Source organism: Orcinus orca, chromosome 4 (assembly GCF_937001465.1).
Source record: "Orcinus orca chromosome 4, mOrcOrc1.1, whole genome shotgun sequence".
In the NCBI taxonomy this organism is placed as follows: Eukaryota; Metazoa; Chordata; class Mammalia; order Artiodactyla; family Delphinidae; genus Orcinus; species Orcinus orca.
Genome location: NC_064562.1, coordinates 144,761,573 through 144,776,744, shown reverse-complemented (window position 1 = coordinate 144,776,744; position 15,172 = coordinate 144,761,573). Strand labels below are relative to the sequence as shown.

Genomic DNA, 15,172 nt, shown 5'->3' with positions numbered 1-15,172 from the left:
AGAGTCCTTATTTATTAAAATTTGATTTTTAGGCTACTTTAATAAATATATGCTAAAGAATCTCAAAGCATTGTTGTTTTTCAGAGTGGTTGTATAAAGTTATCCACTTCGAGACTATGGTCCCAATATCAAAAGAGCTGACTACAATTATCAATGTCTCAATGTTAGAAGAAGCTACTATTTTAAATAAATGAATAATATTGCTGTGTTGATATGCTTTCATCGTGTAGTTCCTCTGATTCGGATAAGCAACGTGTATCCATGCCAACATATTACTAAATCACGTAGAATGATCAAACTGATGGCTGCAATGATTTCTGAATTTAGCCTGTGTTTAATGTCATTGTGGGAAAAGGATGATTAAGTGATAATGCTGGTAAGCAATAAGAAAACGAGGTCTCTCAGTGACTTAACTGTGAAGAGATGTTTTTCCACCTTAAGCCCTTCAAAACACATGGAAATCAAGTCAGCAGGTGAGCAGTATTCAAAGGAAATAGGAAGATCATTTGAAAAATGTTTTTCAACAACATCAAAAATTATCCTTGATTGTAGCCAACCACCATGTCCTAACCCAGGAATTTGTCTTCTTGTTAAGTATATCCATTTTTCGATTGTAAAGTGCTGTCTGCATCCAAGAGTCACTTTTATCCTTGTTTCTGAAAACAACCTGAACTCTATTTTTACTAAGAAGAATAGCATGTTGAACTTTATTTCCTGAAAGGGAATACTTTGCTACAGCCTTTTACGGAATACTTACTCAAATATGGTGGTTTGTAAGGCGCTCGTGTATTAGACAGCAGTCCATCCAGCTCTTTCCTCTCCAGGGTGCTGTGAAGGGCCTTCTCTTTGCCGAAGGTGGAGAAGGACCTCTCCGCCCCAGGCTGGGCTTCTGGAGTTTCAAACACCTCAGTGTCTGGAACAGAGTCCATGCCAGGAACATGCAGATTGCTACGATAATCAGCAGCCTGGCGTCCATCAGAAGGGACAAATGAAGGCATCCAGCACCGATCTGAGTGGCCCAGGGCTTTACATTCCTCGGTGCAGTTGGAGAAGAGATCCATACCTGCGAGCAGAAAACACAGAAGCTATGCAGGGAGCCTTCACCAACATGACCAGCTACTTAGAAGTGAAAAGTTACAGGCAGCATAAAGAGCAATGGGTGAAGGTATCTTGACAATTTTTTCTTGTTTTAACCTGACAGGAGCCAAAAATCGCTTTACATTATTTTATAAAGGGTAAGACTCTTGGCAAAGAGGCCTCTGAGATAGATGTTTCTAAACTACTCAGGATATCGGGGCGGGGGGGGAAATGTTGGCTCTAAATTATTTAAATAACTAGAAAATAGTGAGAATGAATATTTAAAAAAATCTCTCGTGAAGTTCATAACAGAGAAAAAACCGAAGTGGAAAACCTTCGTTATCCATAATCTCTAATGATGTTAACTCATCTGATATTTTTTTTCTTAGAGACAAAAAGGGAAGAAATATGGGAAGTACTAGTGATGACATTTAGATTATAAAATCTGGACATGAAATAAAAAGTGAAATTCAACAGAAACATGGCATACATACTGATACATCAGTAAATAACAAGAATAAAATAAGATTACATGAGCAGCCAAGAGCATGCTTTCTTAGGTTCCTAGAAAATGACTTCCTAAAAGTTATTTTTCAGTAACACTCTCGTAGTCCATATTACTACAAACCACTTATCATTTACCACCTTAGACAAGCCCAGAACAAATGACTGTAATTAGTGAAACCAAGGTAACAAGTGCGATGTGAGTCAGCTGCAGACGCTATTGACAAATACTTTATTACTTGTTCTATATTGGAAAACACTTGTCCTAGACAACACAGAGCTGTTTGCTTACTAATCCTAGATAGAATACCAAGATTTCAAACGACATCTTCAAATTTCATTGTCTCCCATAGATTGACAAGAATATTAAAAACGTTATTTATGACTCAAGAAATCTCACTCACTTTCTTAAGAAAACATAACAATTTGGGGGCACTATAGAATACCATTTGTTATTCATTTTGATAACTAGCAGTAGGTGAAAAAATAAGTACATAAACAAAATCACATTTTAACATGTTTCTAAACAGAGCAACGCATTTATTAAATATGTTTAAAAACAGGATCAATTTGAAATAACCAAAGTGTGATTAGTCCGTACGTCAGAAACTCTCAAATGCATGAAATGCCTGGTGTGGAAAAACTAGGGATTATTTTTTTGACCAACAGAGTAATATTTATGTCATGAACACACTTGATTTTTTTCTTTAAATGTTATGAGTGATTTGAGCTCTTGAACAAGTTTTAGTTTGCAAATTCCTAACGGTATTCTACTCGTACTAATTTACTTTTTTGTGTATATATTTTAACATCTCTCTATATAATAAAAGAAATCAATTTTTCACAATTATTAACCCTCCAGATTATCCTCAAGTATTTTGGAGTTAAGAACAGCTAATTACATGTATTATGTTTTAAGAAATAACACCAAGCTTCTTATCATATATTAATCTCACTTTATAATGACTTTTTTATTTTAAATTAAACTATGTATAATGCTAAGTCTGACTTCAAGTCTAACATTCCATTGATAATTGATGCATAAGCCTGGAAGTAAATTACTGATCAGTGAACTGTTGAGGAACGTAAACATGAGCTGAAGCCAAGATAAGGAATCAGACTAAGAACAGCATGTAAAACATGTCAATTTTTCTGTAGACACCAGGGAAGTTCAGTTATCCTATGCCTGTAAGGAGATAGGTATTTAAAAAAAAAAAGAGGAAGGGAAGGAGAATATCCCTGATGCACACTGACATACGAGCTAGGTAGAAGTTAGAGAACCAGAGACATCTCTTTTTGAGGCACTGTACTCTAAATGCTCCCTATTTATAGTGTGATAAGGAATAAAAGGCCTTTTTGATAGGTGGAACTACCATTAATAGTAAATTATGAGCAATTATATATTTTAAAAATAAATTCATGTCATTAAATTTGAAGTTGATGGAAAAAATTCAAATTTTAAGACAGAATTGTTTTATTGGATCCTGATAAAGATGGGTACTAATGTAAAATTTGATGTTAATACAGTTTTTCATCACATAACTGATCAAACCCTTTCAAATATTTCTCATGAGACCATTAACAATCTTTCACATCTGTTTGAGCACTGTACCCAAGTATTCTTATAATTTTGAAAATGATAATCACAGAGAAAAATTTTAATAATCTAGTCTCTCAACATTATCATTAAGATGTTTGCCTATGTTAGAGGGTACTTTTAGTAGAATTTGTTTTTATGGGTAGTTTATATTCAGTTGTGCCCATTTTCTTCTCTCGAAGTATATGTTTTTCTGCCTCTTTGACTTATTAGAGGCTAGTTAAAATTCCCTTAGATGATGAAGTAAAGTTCTCATGAATTGAGAACCTGTAAAACAAAACATATCATGTGCATAACAAGAAAAGTGAGGAATATGATAAAGTTTTCTGTTGGAAGAACACTGTTACTTGCCTGAAAGGGGAACACTTGTAAATAATGTTCTTAATAAATTTATGAGCTACTCCTTTTGAAGTGGGGTCCCCATAGTGATAACACAGCTTTATATAACTACAAGGAAAGGGAATATGGCACACATTCTGCCTGTAGATGTTTCACCAGTTTTACTGATAAAACAAGTATACTAATTTCTCATGAGGAAAATATCAGGCACAGAAACAATTTTTTAAAATCATATAAATAGTACATCAATCAATTTCAAATAAGTTTTAGAAACATTCACTGAAAATGTTTTTTTTCATTTGTCTTAGATATATAGTTTGAGAACCAAATACATCTTGCCCATTTACTGGTCCTCACCTTAGGGAGCCATTGACTAAAATTATTTTTAAATTATTTTATCTTTTTTCATATATCACTAATCCCATTAAATAAATAAATAAATAAATAAATAAATATATATATATTATATATTTTTTTTTTTTTGCGGTACGCGGGCCTCTCACTGTTGTGGCCTCTCCCATTGCGGAGCACAGGCTCTGGACGCACAGGCTTAGCGGCCGTGGCTCACGGGCCCAGCCGCTCAGTGGCATGCGGGATCCTCCTGGACCAGGGCACGAACCCGTGTCCCCTGCATCGGCAGGCGGACTCTCAACCACTGTGCCACCAGGGAAGCCCTAAATATATTATTTTAATGACCAGATAAGCAGAGGTATATTTAAGTTTTGTGGTGGTAAATGACTGCACAAAGGACAGGAATGTCAGTTATTTCAGTACATGGGACATTTAAAAATGCATACCTTTCACATTGCTATTGGAATATTTTAACAGCTCAAACTGAAGTCCCAAGAGAAAATAAGTTTAACTTCTTTTTTTTTTTTCTTCTTGTTCAAATGCCCTTACTTTAGAACCTGTGGGATTTGTATAGCAGACAAATACAGGCCAAGCCTGAGTTTTGAAGTTTTGGTAATTCCTAAGAAGCATTTCAACATACATATTTTATTTACAATTTCTTATCCTATTTATTTATTTTTTTCCACTTCTCAGAAATGTCTGTTCTGCAAGGCATGACAGCTGAAGTGATAGACTGCCTGTTATGCAAAGATATATTCAGACAAATTTTAAAATACATCTTTTTTAACTAGCAAGTAACTTGATCCCTTACAGTCAGAGGCAGTGATATTACCACTGAGAACAAACTGATTCCTAAAAGGTATCTGTATTCAATTTGTGCTGTTTTCTGATGAATGTAATACTATAAAATTACATGCTCATTTCTCTCTCACGTACCAAGCCTTCAGAAAATATGTGGGATTTTTTTCCCAAATATGATAAATAATTTAAAAAATCAACACTCAAGTTTTGGAGGAAATTTCAAGTCTTGCTTTAATTATTTAACACTGGAGAAATTACAGATATTAACTCTAACCATAAAAATTGCTATAAGTTTTAGGAAAATTTGATTTGAGAGCAGAGATTTAACAACATAATTCACCCATGAAAAAAATCAGAACATGCACATCAAAATTTTCTCCTTACTTATCTTTCAAAATGTTTATATTTTTCTCTGTTTTCTCTTAACATTGGTCTTATATTTTTTCCAATTGTAAATGTCTCCTCATTATCAAGTTGTAGCTCACATTTTCACCAGAAACCTTAACAGAAAGTTTTTGCTTATTCAGGCAATGGTATGAATTCACTTTATTTATAAAGCCAGAAACTAATTGCCATTATCTAAATTCTTATTGGAGTCAGGAAAGGGGAATTTGTATTTTATGACAAAACAAGAATTCTCTTATTGACATTGTAGTAGTGCAGTGGCTTAATGCATTTCATGATATACTTTTATCTACTAGTATGAAAATACCAATAATATGAATCACTTAATTTTTTAAATTTATAGCCAAGTTTTGACCATGTGTCATGTATAAATCTCATGATAATTAGGTAAGAAATTGACACATTTAGAAGCTAAGTTCCCTTTATAGCTAAAAGAAAAATTTACAAGAAGAGAAATTTGAAAATTTTCAGGTAAATATAACAAGTAACATTAACTGAATCATCACTTACTAGCGTTTTCTTCTTCAATACATATTTCAAGAAGGCACACTTTAAAAATAAATCCATAATTAATCCTAGTATGTACATGGTAAATATTTAATAAATGGAAAAAAATTTCTCACAATTAAATAGATTGCCTTAGATCTACCTCCAATAATATTAAAATGTTTAAGAATATACAACTAAAAATGTTGTATCAGTATTTAAATTAGACAAAAGTTCTATCTTTTAATCTAATGTTATTATAAAATTGAAAATATATTGGTTTTAAGTTCATTTTATTGTTTTTTTATCTTTTTTTTTTTTTTTTTTTGCTATTTAAGCTGTGATTAATCAGTTTCTCTCCTTGTGATGGTTTATGTAAGCGTTTACCACATCTCCTTGGACTTCTGCCATATCTAACCAATACATCAATACTGCACTGAAAAAAACGGAAAGCACCTTGACAAGGCTATAGAAAGTAAGTGCCACAGAGCAGTGGTCAAGCCGAAGAATTTCACACATGGAGCCAGGTGCAGTGGAAAACTGAAAAAGCTTATGTGATTCTCTGTGCAGCTGCCTCCGTGTTTAAAGCCCTTCTATGAACAAGATTGGTGACTGCAAATGGCTTAGAAAGGAGAAAAGCAAGGGGGGGAGGGAGGAGAAAGAACAAAAAGGAAAACTATTCACAGAAGAATAAATAGAAGGAATATCCAAATAAATAAATACAAGCTAATGTTAACACAGAAAAAGAAAGTGGGAATAAATAAAAACTTAGGAAGTTTAAACAGGTGAAGCACTAAGCTAAACAGTGTATATAATGTAATATGAAATGAGGTACAAACTAAAGAATTCAGAATCTATTTCTTTTCAGTGCTGTTTTTCCTTGATAGTCTAACTCTCCCCCTTTATAACCTAGCTCAGTGGGATCTGCTTATTAGCACAAAAGTTTTTCATATTCTAAACCTGGAAATGTATGTGCTATGAAGAATATTCTCTAAATATTGCAAAATTGGAAGACCATCAATACTTGGTTTTAGAAGGTAATAAAGCAGATGTACTTATTTACCTGAAATAGGCTTAACTTTTTGGAAATACTGTAGCTTCTTGGTGTAAAGTTTATAGTACACAACAAAGAATGGACAGGAAAAAGTCATTAACATCTTAATTCTCTGCATTTAGGGTTTTATACTTTACAAGGTAAACACTTCAAAATCATTTTTACAATAAAATTAGACATATTAAATCTGACTTAAATTCAGCACACGAAGGTATAATTACTTCTTAATACGAGTGTGTTATTACAATTTGAAAACAGCTATCATTGTGCCCAGTATGTGGTGGCAGCTCTATAACTGCTAATGAAGTAGATTGTTAATTCTGTAATACTTTTACATGTTTAAGGACTTAAAGATAGAAAAAAGAATTTGCCATTTTGATAAGAAAAACTGCCTGCTTTTAAATATGTTTTCCTTACACAATTTAGCATTTAAAATTTCCTTTTAATGTTTTGACATCTCAAATAATTTAAAAGAAACATTACCGAAATGGCAACATTGAGCGCCTGTGAAATGAAAGAGCTAGTGGGAAGGCGCACTGATAAGAATGTATTCCCATCCATGTTCCAAATTTAACACTTTTTGCAGATGTTTATTCATTTCTCTTTTTTCGGTTAAGTTATTATGGCTCATTATGTCTGAGGGGACTAAACTAATTGAAATGTTCATTGAGGTTGGAGTGCTACAGAAAAAAACCCAAAAAACTAAAAAAACAAAGTAGGGGGGAGTGGGAAAGGAATAAAGTGCACGCAAGGAACCATGCAGCAGTGGATACTCTTTTTTTTGTTTTTAATATTAAGCATTTTGTTTCCAAAGTTTTAAAAGGCAGACTATTAAATTAGAAACTCTGAAAAAGGAATAGGAATGAGCAATTCTAAACATATACCTTTTAAAAGATAACAATAAATCATATGTCATATATAGGCCAAAAATGAAAGGGACTTTGTACTCAAATATAAACTTCTGGCAAGATCTGGTTTGTTGTCAGGTTCCCAGACACTAAATAGATGCTCTGTTCACTTAGCGTGAAGGCCCGCAAGGGGCAGGGACCTCCGGGAATTCTTGGCAGTTCTCAAGTCTCATTAGGTCTGCATATTAATGACTTGCAGCAATATAAAGAGACCCTTGAGCAGTCTTTTTTTCCCGTCCTCCTGCCTGCGTTTCCCAAGGCTAAGGCAGCCTCAGACACGGCACACATAAGCCAAGTGAGAGGCTTGCAGCCACCACTGCTGCCAGGCGACCGTGGGGCTGATACTGCCCTTTGGCACACTGCGTCAGCACCGTTCAGAGGCCCAGGGAGCGTGTTAAGGAATGGGTGCTCTCGAGGATCAATGGTACCTTGAAAATGAGAACCCTATCACCCTACACTTAATCACTAACCAAAATAAAGCTCAAAGCTCAAGTGAATGAAGTTGGACCTTGAGACAGTCCAGTGATGGGCGTCTTAGAAGTTATAAAAGTTAGCTTGCCTTTGCCTTTCTTTATGTGTCAGATAAACACAAAACTCAACTGAAAAAGCAAAAGCAAAAAAAAAAAAATCAACAAGCACCCTTCATAGTTGAAATGCAAATTAAGTGGAAAGAAAACCCAAACCTTGTGAAATTGTTTTCATTATTTTAAGGTACATATTTTATTTCTTTTAAGTGTTTTCTTTAATTATTAGTAGTTAGAGTTATCAGGATCCTATAAAACTTAAAGGGTAAATTTATATAGAAAAAGTAAAGGAAGATAAAGTAAAACAAAGTAAAAAATACGTATCACATTGCAACCTCCATCAGTGAATACCATTAAGCCCGCATACAAATATACCTAGAGTTCAACTTTTGAACATGGATCCAATGAAAATATGAGGGAACCTAGGATGCTTCAGAAAATACACATTATCAAATGTTAACTAGTGTCCTGAAGCCTAAGAACCCGGGATTGGAAATCCTGCTTTCAACCTATTCATGATTTTAATCACCATTCCTTCTCTCATTCAATATTCGTTGACATGTAAAATGCATTGCTCTGGAAATGGAGAAATTTGGATTCTGGTCCCCAATCATCCACTCATCCTCTTGTGACCTTGTGCAGGTCAACCAATTTCATTCATCTTCAGTTACCTCATCCGTAAGCAAGTCTAATAATATCGTAATTGACTGAAGACTGAGGACTGGACCACGCGAGAAATCTCTGGCTTTTGTATGCAGTATAATTCCAGGAAAGAACATTACATAAAAAAGAAACGTTTCATAGTCTAACATATTCCACAATGAATTTCTAGCTTTCATTCTCTGAAGGAACAGTAAATATTACAATCCTCTTCGAGTATACAATTGTCGACATAGGATGGCACCATTCTTCTGTAGATTTACTAACACTAAAAATTACCTAGAACATCATCCTTTCAGGATTGATTTTTGAAAAACACTATAAAAGTCAGCATTGCCCTTTGATCACACTTACCAGCTGACTGGCCGCGGTTGGTGGCATCGTGATCACTATCTCCCTGTTCGCTGTCTCCATGGCCACTGTCCTTAGAGCTTACTATGTCGGCTTCCTGGAATGCAGAACTAGAAGTACAAAAATGTGAATATTAGAATAAAAAAGGTGAAGAAACACAGAAAACATTCTTCTGCCACCACATGGTCACTGATGGTGCTGCAGATGCCTAGAGCTCTCAGGTGGCTTTATTTCTGCTTAAAGCTAGTTTTCATAACCTTAAGCCTAACTCTCTAAAATTAAACATTAGCAGTTAGTTGGAGCTGTTAAGGCATGTAAAGTTTAGCCATTATTCTGTGATTGGAACTAAGCATATGTTTATATCATTTTCATAGAAGATATATATATGTATATATCTGGAACAGCTAGGAAGATTATTAGAAGCAGTGTAGGAGTGTAAACTGACAAAATAGTCAAGTATACTTAGTGGTTATATGTAAATGAAACACACCAATATTTTTAAAGTTTATTGTCTAGGAAACCTAACGTAATCAGTATTTATGTCCTGCCCTAATTGGAAATACTTTATCATTTTCTATTTTGATATTGAATAATATACCTAATTCCTACTTTTAGTAGGTAGTAATTTGTCCATACACCAAGGTAGGAAAAAAAAAAAGGAGTCCATACCTGTTAACTCGGCGAGGTCTGTCAACTAGATAGCTGAGCTCTGCTCGCTGGTGTTTAGTCTAGAAAAAAAATAAATAAATCAAGAGCATTTGAATGCTAAGGGTTTAACTAACAAGTCTGCTTTTGAAGTTAGGAACTAATTCTAGCTTAAGTAATTGTGTACATTTTTATGAATTTCTAAGCTGTCCTAAAACCTCAGACTAGTGATTGCTGGGTAAAGGCAAGAAGATATGCAGAGACACTTCAATCTAGATTTTCAGTAAAGGTTAAAAAAAAAATGCAGAGATAAAAGGCCAATTTTAAGTGTGTGTGTGTGTGTGTGTGTGTGTGTGTGTGTGTGTGTTAAGGAGAGAATGCAAATGACCTCATAGCTGGGGCTCATAAACTATTGTCTCCAATAGGGTCAACCTAGTTATATATGCTGCAGTCTTTCTGTTTCAGTGGCCTAAAAACAGTGTTTAGGTGCATATACTGGTTGACACAAGAAAAACAGCACGCTCAATAAGAAAAAGTTTGGATATTTTATGGAATTATTTTGTTGTTTATTTTCAAAATGTGCTTAAGATACAAATGAGCTGTACAAATATTCATGAAAGTCAATGAATAATATCTAAGACTCAAAATAAATGAAATAACCTGCCAAGAAAGGAGTTCATAATCCTCCCTTCCCTCCTGGCCCCAATTCTTTTTCCCCTCCAAACACCCCTTGCTTTCTCCTCCCCACCTCCAGCACCCACACGCCTTTTCCGGTCCAAACTTTCTTTTACAGAAATCAACTCCGTTCTCCCCCACTCCCTCCCTCCTTTCAACTTCGCTACTTCTCCATCTTATAAAAAGAAATCGGAATTGACAAGCCAAATTCTTGGATGAAGAAAGCCAACAGCAGTGAGTTATCCAAAACGGTGGCAAGAAGGTAATTATTAGCTAAAAGATATACTCAAGACAACAATTGTTTAAGCCTTCCGTTAGTTTACGCTTACAGGGGTTTGTGCCAAAGCAACTTCATTCAAATTCACACTGTGTGGGCGTTCGGCTTCAAGAGCGTCTGTAAATGCTGTCCAGAGCAGAACTGAAGGCTTTCTTTGCAACCCGAGTTCAAACGACAAGGATCTGATAACTCATTCACTAAAACATGCATTCAAGTTTAGACAACTGTGCAAAGTTAAACAATCTATAGCTTACTTTTACACGCGACTGAAAGCATCGATAAACAAAGCAAAACAATGAACTTTATTAACGCCTGGGACAAATGCAAAGAGAAAAAAAAAAACACCTTTGCCAGCGCCAGAAGGTCCCTCCACCGCATTTCCCTCTCCCCACAGCGCACTTTCCCCTTTACCCCCAGATTTCTAAGAAGGGAAAAGACTGAGAGGGGGGTTGGGATTTTAAAGGAAAGATGCCAGAGGGAAGAGGGAAGGTCCAAGGTGGCAAAGCACCAAAGGAGGGGAATGAAAATAAACGTGAAGGGGTGGAGCGCAGAAAATTAGGGACAACACGAAGTTTAAGTTATACACGAAAGTGTGGGAGAGGTGACTCCCCATTCCTGCCTCCACAAAGATACAAGTGAGCTAATATCCTAAAAATAAATACACAGTGCACCAGAGATACAAGGGCCGGGCTAGAGGAGGCTTTCGGATGGAGGAGATGAGAGATGGTGGTCCTGGCGCTTCAGCCTTACCTCGTTGGACAAAATGCTTCCGTTGGAGATGATGTCGGGCTGCTGGTCTGTGTAGCCGGTGACGATGGCCCCGCAAGGGTTGTGCTCAGTGTCCGTACTCCGCGAAGGGCTGCAGGGTTTAAGGAACATCAGGTCGGTCTTGGCGGACTCGGGGGTCAGGCAGACCTGGTAGCAGTAATTCTGGTTGTGGTGATGGGAGCCAAAGCCCCCGGACTCCTCCACCGGCACTTGGGCCGGGTTACTGGGTACGTTGGAGCTTTGCACCAGCATGATGTCCGACTTGCTGAGTTTCTTCTTGCGCGCCCGGGCTTGGCGGCCGCAGCAGGTCGAACCGCCACCGCTGCAGCAGCAGCAGCAGAGGCAGCAGTCGCTGGCCAGACACGTGTAGATGTTGAGCTTCTTCTCTTTTTGGCAACGCACGGCAAGCACGATCATGGCCAGCAGGAAGATGAAGGACACCGAGCCCAGCGCGATGATGAGGATGAGGGTGAGGTCCAGCGAGGTCTCCCCGCCGCCGGAGCGGCTGGGGCGCTGGTGCTCCCCTGACCCCCCGCCCCCGCCCCCGCCCCCGCCCTGGGGCTCGACAGCGCCATCCACCAGCTGCACCACCAGGGTGGCGGTGGAGGACAGGGGAGGTTGCCCGTGGTCGCGCACCTCGATCACCAGCTCGTAAGGCCGCTGGGGGTCGCGCTTGGCCGGCACCCGGCGCGCCGTGCGGAGCTCCCCGGTGCGCCAATCCATGCGGAAGAGGTTCATTTCGTTACCCCGCACAATGCTGTAGGTGAGCCGGGCGTTCTCGCCGTCGTCCGCGTCCACCGCGGCTACGCGGGTCAGCAGGTAACCGGGCTCCGCCGAGCGGGGCAGCACCTCGCGCGCCGGAGTCCCGTTGCGCCCCGGAAGGGGCGCCACTATGGCAGGGGCGTTGTCGTTCTGATCCACGATGAGGATGTTGACAGTGGCGTTGCCAGCCAGCGCCTGGGGGCTGCCGGCGTCCCGGGCTTCCACCTGGAAGCTGAAGTCCTTGAGCTGCTCGTGGTCGAAGGAGCGCAGGGCGTACAAGTAGCCGTTCTCGGAGTTGATGGATACGTAAGTGAAGACGCTCATGCCCTGGATCTGGCACTCGAGGATAGAGTAGGCTAGCTGGGCGTTGGCGCCCTCGTCACGGTCTGTGGCGCTCACCGCGTAGATGTAGGCGCCCGGCACATTGTTTTCGGTCACATACACGTCGTAGACCGGCTGGCTGAATCGCGGTGCGTTGTCGTTCACATCGGACACCTGCACCTGGATCGACTTGCTGGTGGAGAGCGCAGGCTCGCCCTGGTCCCGAGCCACCACGGTCAGGGTGTAGGAGTCCCCCGCCTCTCGGTCCAGAGGGGCCTCGGTCACGATGGTATAGTAGTTTTTGAAGGAAGACTTGAGGCGGAACGGCACATCCCCCAGCAGCTCGCACTGCACCTGCCCATTCTCCTCTGAGTCGCGGTCGGTCACGCTGAACAAGGCCACCACCGTGCCGGGCGCCGCGCCCTCGCTCACCGCCTCCTTCACGGTGCTGAAGCTGATCTCCGGCGCGTTGTCGTTAGCATCCAGCACTCTCACGATCACCTTGCAGTGCGCGGGCACGGCGTTGGGGCCCAGGTCCTTGGCTTGTACGTACACTTGGTACACCGGGCTCTCTTCGTAGTCCAGCTCGCCGCTCACCTCCAGTCGGCCAGTGCGAGGAGAGAGTCCGAAGAGCTCCCGCGCCCGGGGCGAAATGTGGCTGCTGAAGGAATACACGACCTCGCCATTCTGGCCCTCATCTGGATCCGTGGCGTTAAGCTGGATCACGAGCGTGCCCGGCGGCGAGTTCTCTGGGAGGGACACAGTGTAGACGGGTTGGTCGAAGGCGGGCACATTGTCGTTGGAGTCCAGCACTCGGATGGTGAGTAGGGCCGTGCCGGTGCGCTGCTGTTGGGGGAGCAGGCCCCCTCCCGCTCCGCCTCCTCCGGCCCCTCCTCCCCCGTCCACCGCGGTCAGCACGTAGCGGTGCACCGCTTGCTGCTCTCGGTCCAGCGGCTTCTCCAGCACCAGCTCGGCGAATCGGTTGCCATCCCCCTGGGTCTGCACGTCCAGGGAGAAGTAGCTGTTGGGAGTGATCTCGTAGTCGCGCAAGGAATTGGTGCCCACGTCTGGGTCGAATGCGCTCTCCAAGGGGAAGCGGGTGCCCGGCGTGGCGCTCTCAGAGATCTCCACGGTCAGGTCCGGCTCCGGGAAGGAGGGGGGGTTGTCATTGATGTCCAACACCTCGATCTCCACCCGGAACAGCTCCAGGGGGTTTTCCAGGAAGACCTCCAGGTGTAGGACGCAGGAGGGGCTCTGCTTGCAGATTTGCTCGCGGTCAATCTTCTCGTTCACGTACAGCACCCCGGTCTCCAGGTTGAGGTCCAAGTAAGGGGTTCGAGAGTTGGGCGCCGTTTGAAACCCGCGAGCCGAAAGTTTTGTAATGTCCAAGCCCAGATCTTCAGCGATATTCCCCACGAAAGTGCCATGTTCTTGCTCCTCCTGGACCGTGTAGTGAAGCTGGGAAAAGACTCCTTCCACCATCCAGAGCAAGGCGAAGAATAATAGCACAATCATCTCCAAAGGGAAAGGAATCAGCTTCCCGCAGCCAGCCAGCCACCCAATCGCCTCCCCAGCCACCACGAAAAAAAAAAAAAAATCTCAAATAAAAGTGCTCTCTGTGTGTGTGTGGGGTGGGGGGGCTGTCTTGTGGCTTTCTGTCCTTAAAAATTTAATTCCTTTTGCCTCATTTTAGGGTTTCCCCCAGTTCAGCCTAATTTTTCAATCTTAGCGCAGGAAGGGTGACAGGCGTCCCCTTTCCTCATCTGTAATCTTCCCACTGACCAATTAATAAAATAATAACAATAGTCAGCGTCCTTTATTCCGACAGTCTTGGCGCAACGCGGTGCTGGCAAAGCCCAAGGAGGAAATTTTGATATTTCAAGACTGTCCTCGGTTTGTCTTCTTGCTGATGGGAGGAGAAGAATGAGGTGGAAGAGGAAGAGGAAGAGGAGATGCTGTTGGCACCGCTGAACATGCCTCTTAACGTCAACGGCTGGCAAATGCAGAAGAGCTTAAAAACGGCGAGAGAATTTTGTGCCGAAAAAGCATAGAACGGTTCTGCAGCATAAAACTTTCATTCTCTTCATTTCTCCGGATGGATGTGCTTCTTGGCATTTTTTCCTCTTTCGCTCTATTTGTAGTTTTTGGCTTTCATAGTCTTACTCTCTGTCCTCATCTCCACCGTCGTTTGCCTCTCTGGAAGTGTGAAGAGCAGTTTCTTTCTTGCTGTTTCCTTCCCAAGCCTCTTCTTCCCTCTAACCTATCTCTCTTCTTTCCAGTCCTTCCCTCCTCCTGCCTCAGCCCTAGAGCCTGCGATCTCGGCTGGCAGTTTCTGAGCTCCGAGCGCTCCGCTTCTCTGTTTTTGCGCAGCGCCCTCATTCTGCCAACCAATCACTGAGGAGCACCACCCACCGAGCCACCGCTAATTGGCCAACCTGACCGTCAAGCAGGCGCGTCACGCAAGCAACCGGGCCGGGCTGCCGGGGTGAGTGTGAGTGTGAGCGCGACCACAGCCCGGCAGGTCCCGAGGCGCTAGCTGGGACTCTGCCACGGAAAGTTCCCAGTCCCCGGCCGCAGGTAATGGCGAGGGAATAGAGAGGTTCCCCTGTTTGCATCAGCAAATGCGAAAACATAATAGCAGCAGCGGTATCCTTTCCCAGGAGCGGG

The 15,172-nt window shown here is 41.3% G+C and overlaps 1 protein-coding gene across 1 annotated transcript in view; it reads right to left on the bottom strand.

Moving 5' to 3' along the window:
• The window catches only part of PCDH10 (protocadherin 10), a 42,829-nt gene extending 27,996 nt beyond the window's left edge, over window positions 1–14,833 (bottom strand). Inside the window, exons 1-4 of the mRNA XM_004265131.4 lie at window positions 11,405–14,833; window positions 9,727–9,785; window positions 9,061–9,167; window positions 758–1,063 (exon numbers count right to left, since the gene is read on the bottom strand). Of these exons, the coding sequence (XP_004265179.1) occupies window positions 758–1,063; window positions 9,061–9,167; window positions 9,727–9,785; window positions 11,405–14,020 (3,088 nt within the window). The 5' untranslated portion in view covers window positions 14,021–14,833. The remainder of the gene's footprint in view (window positions 1–757; window positions 1,064–9,060; window positions 9,168–9,726; window positions 9,786–11,404) is intronic.
• Between the last annotated feature and the right edge of the window lie 339 nt (window positions 14,834–15,172).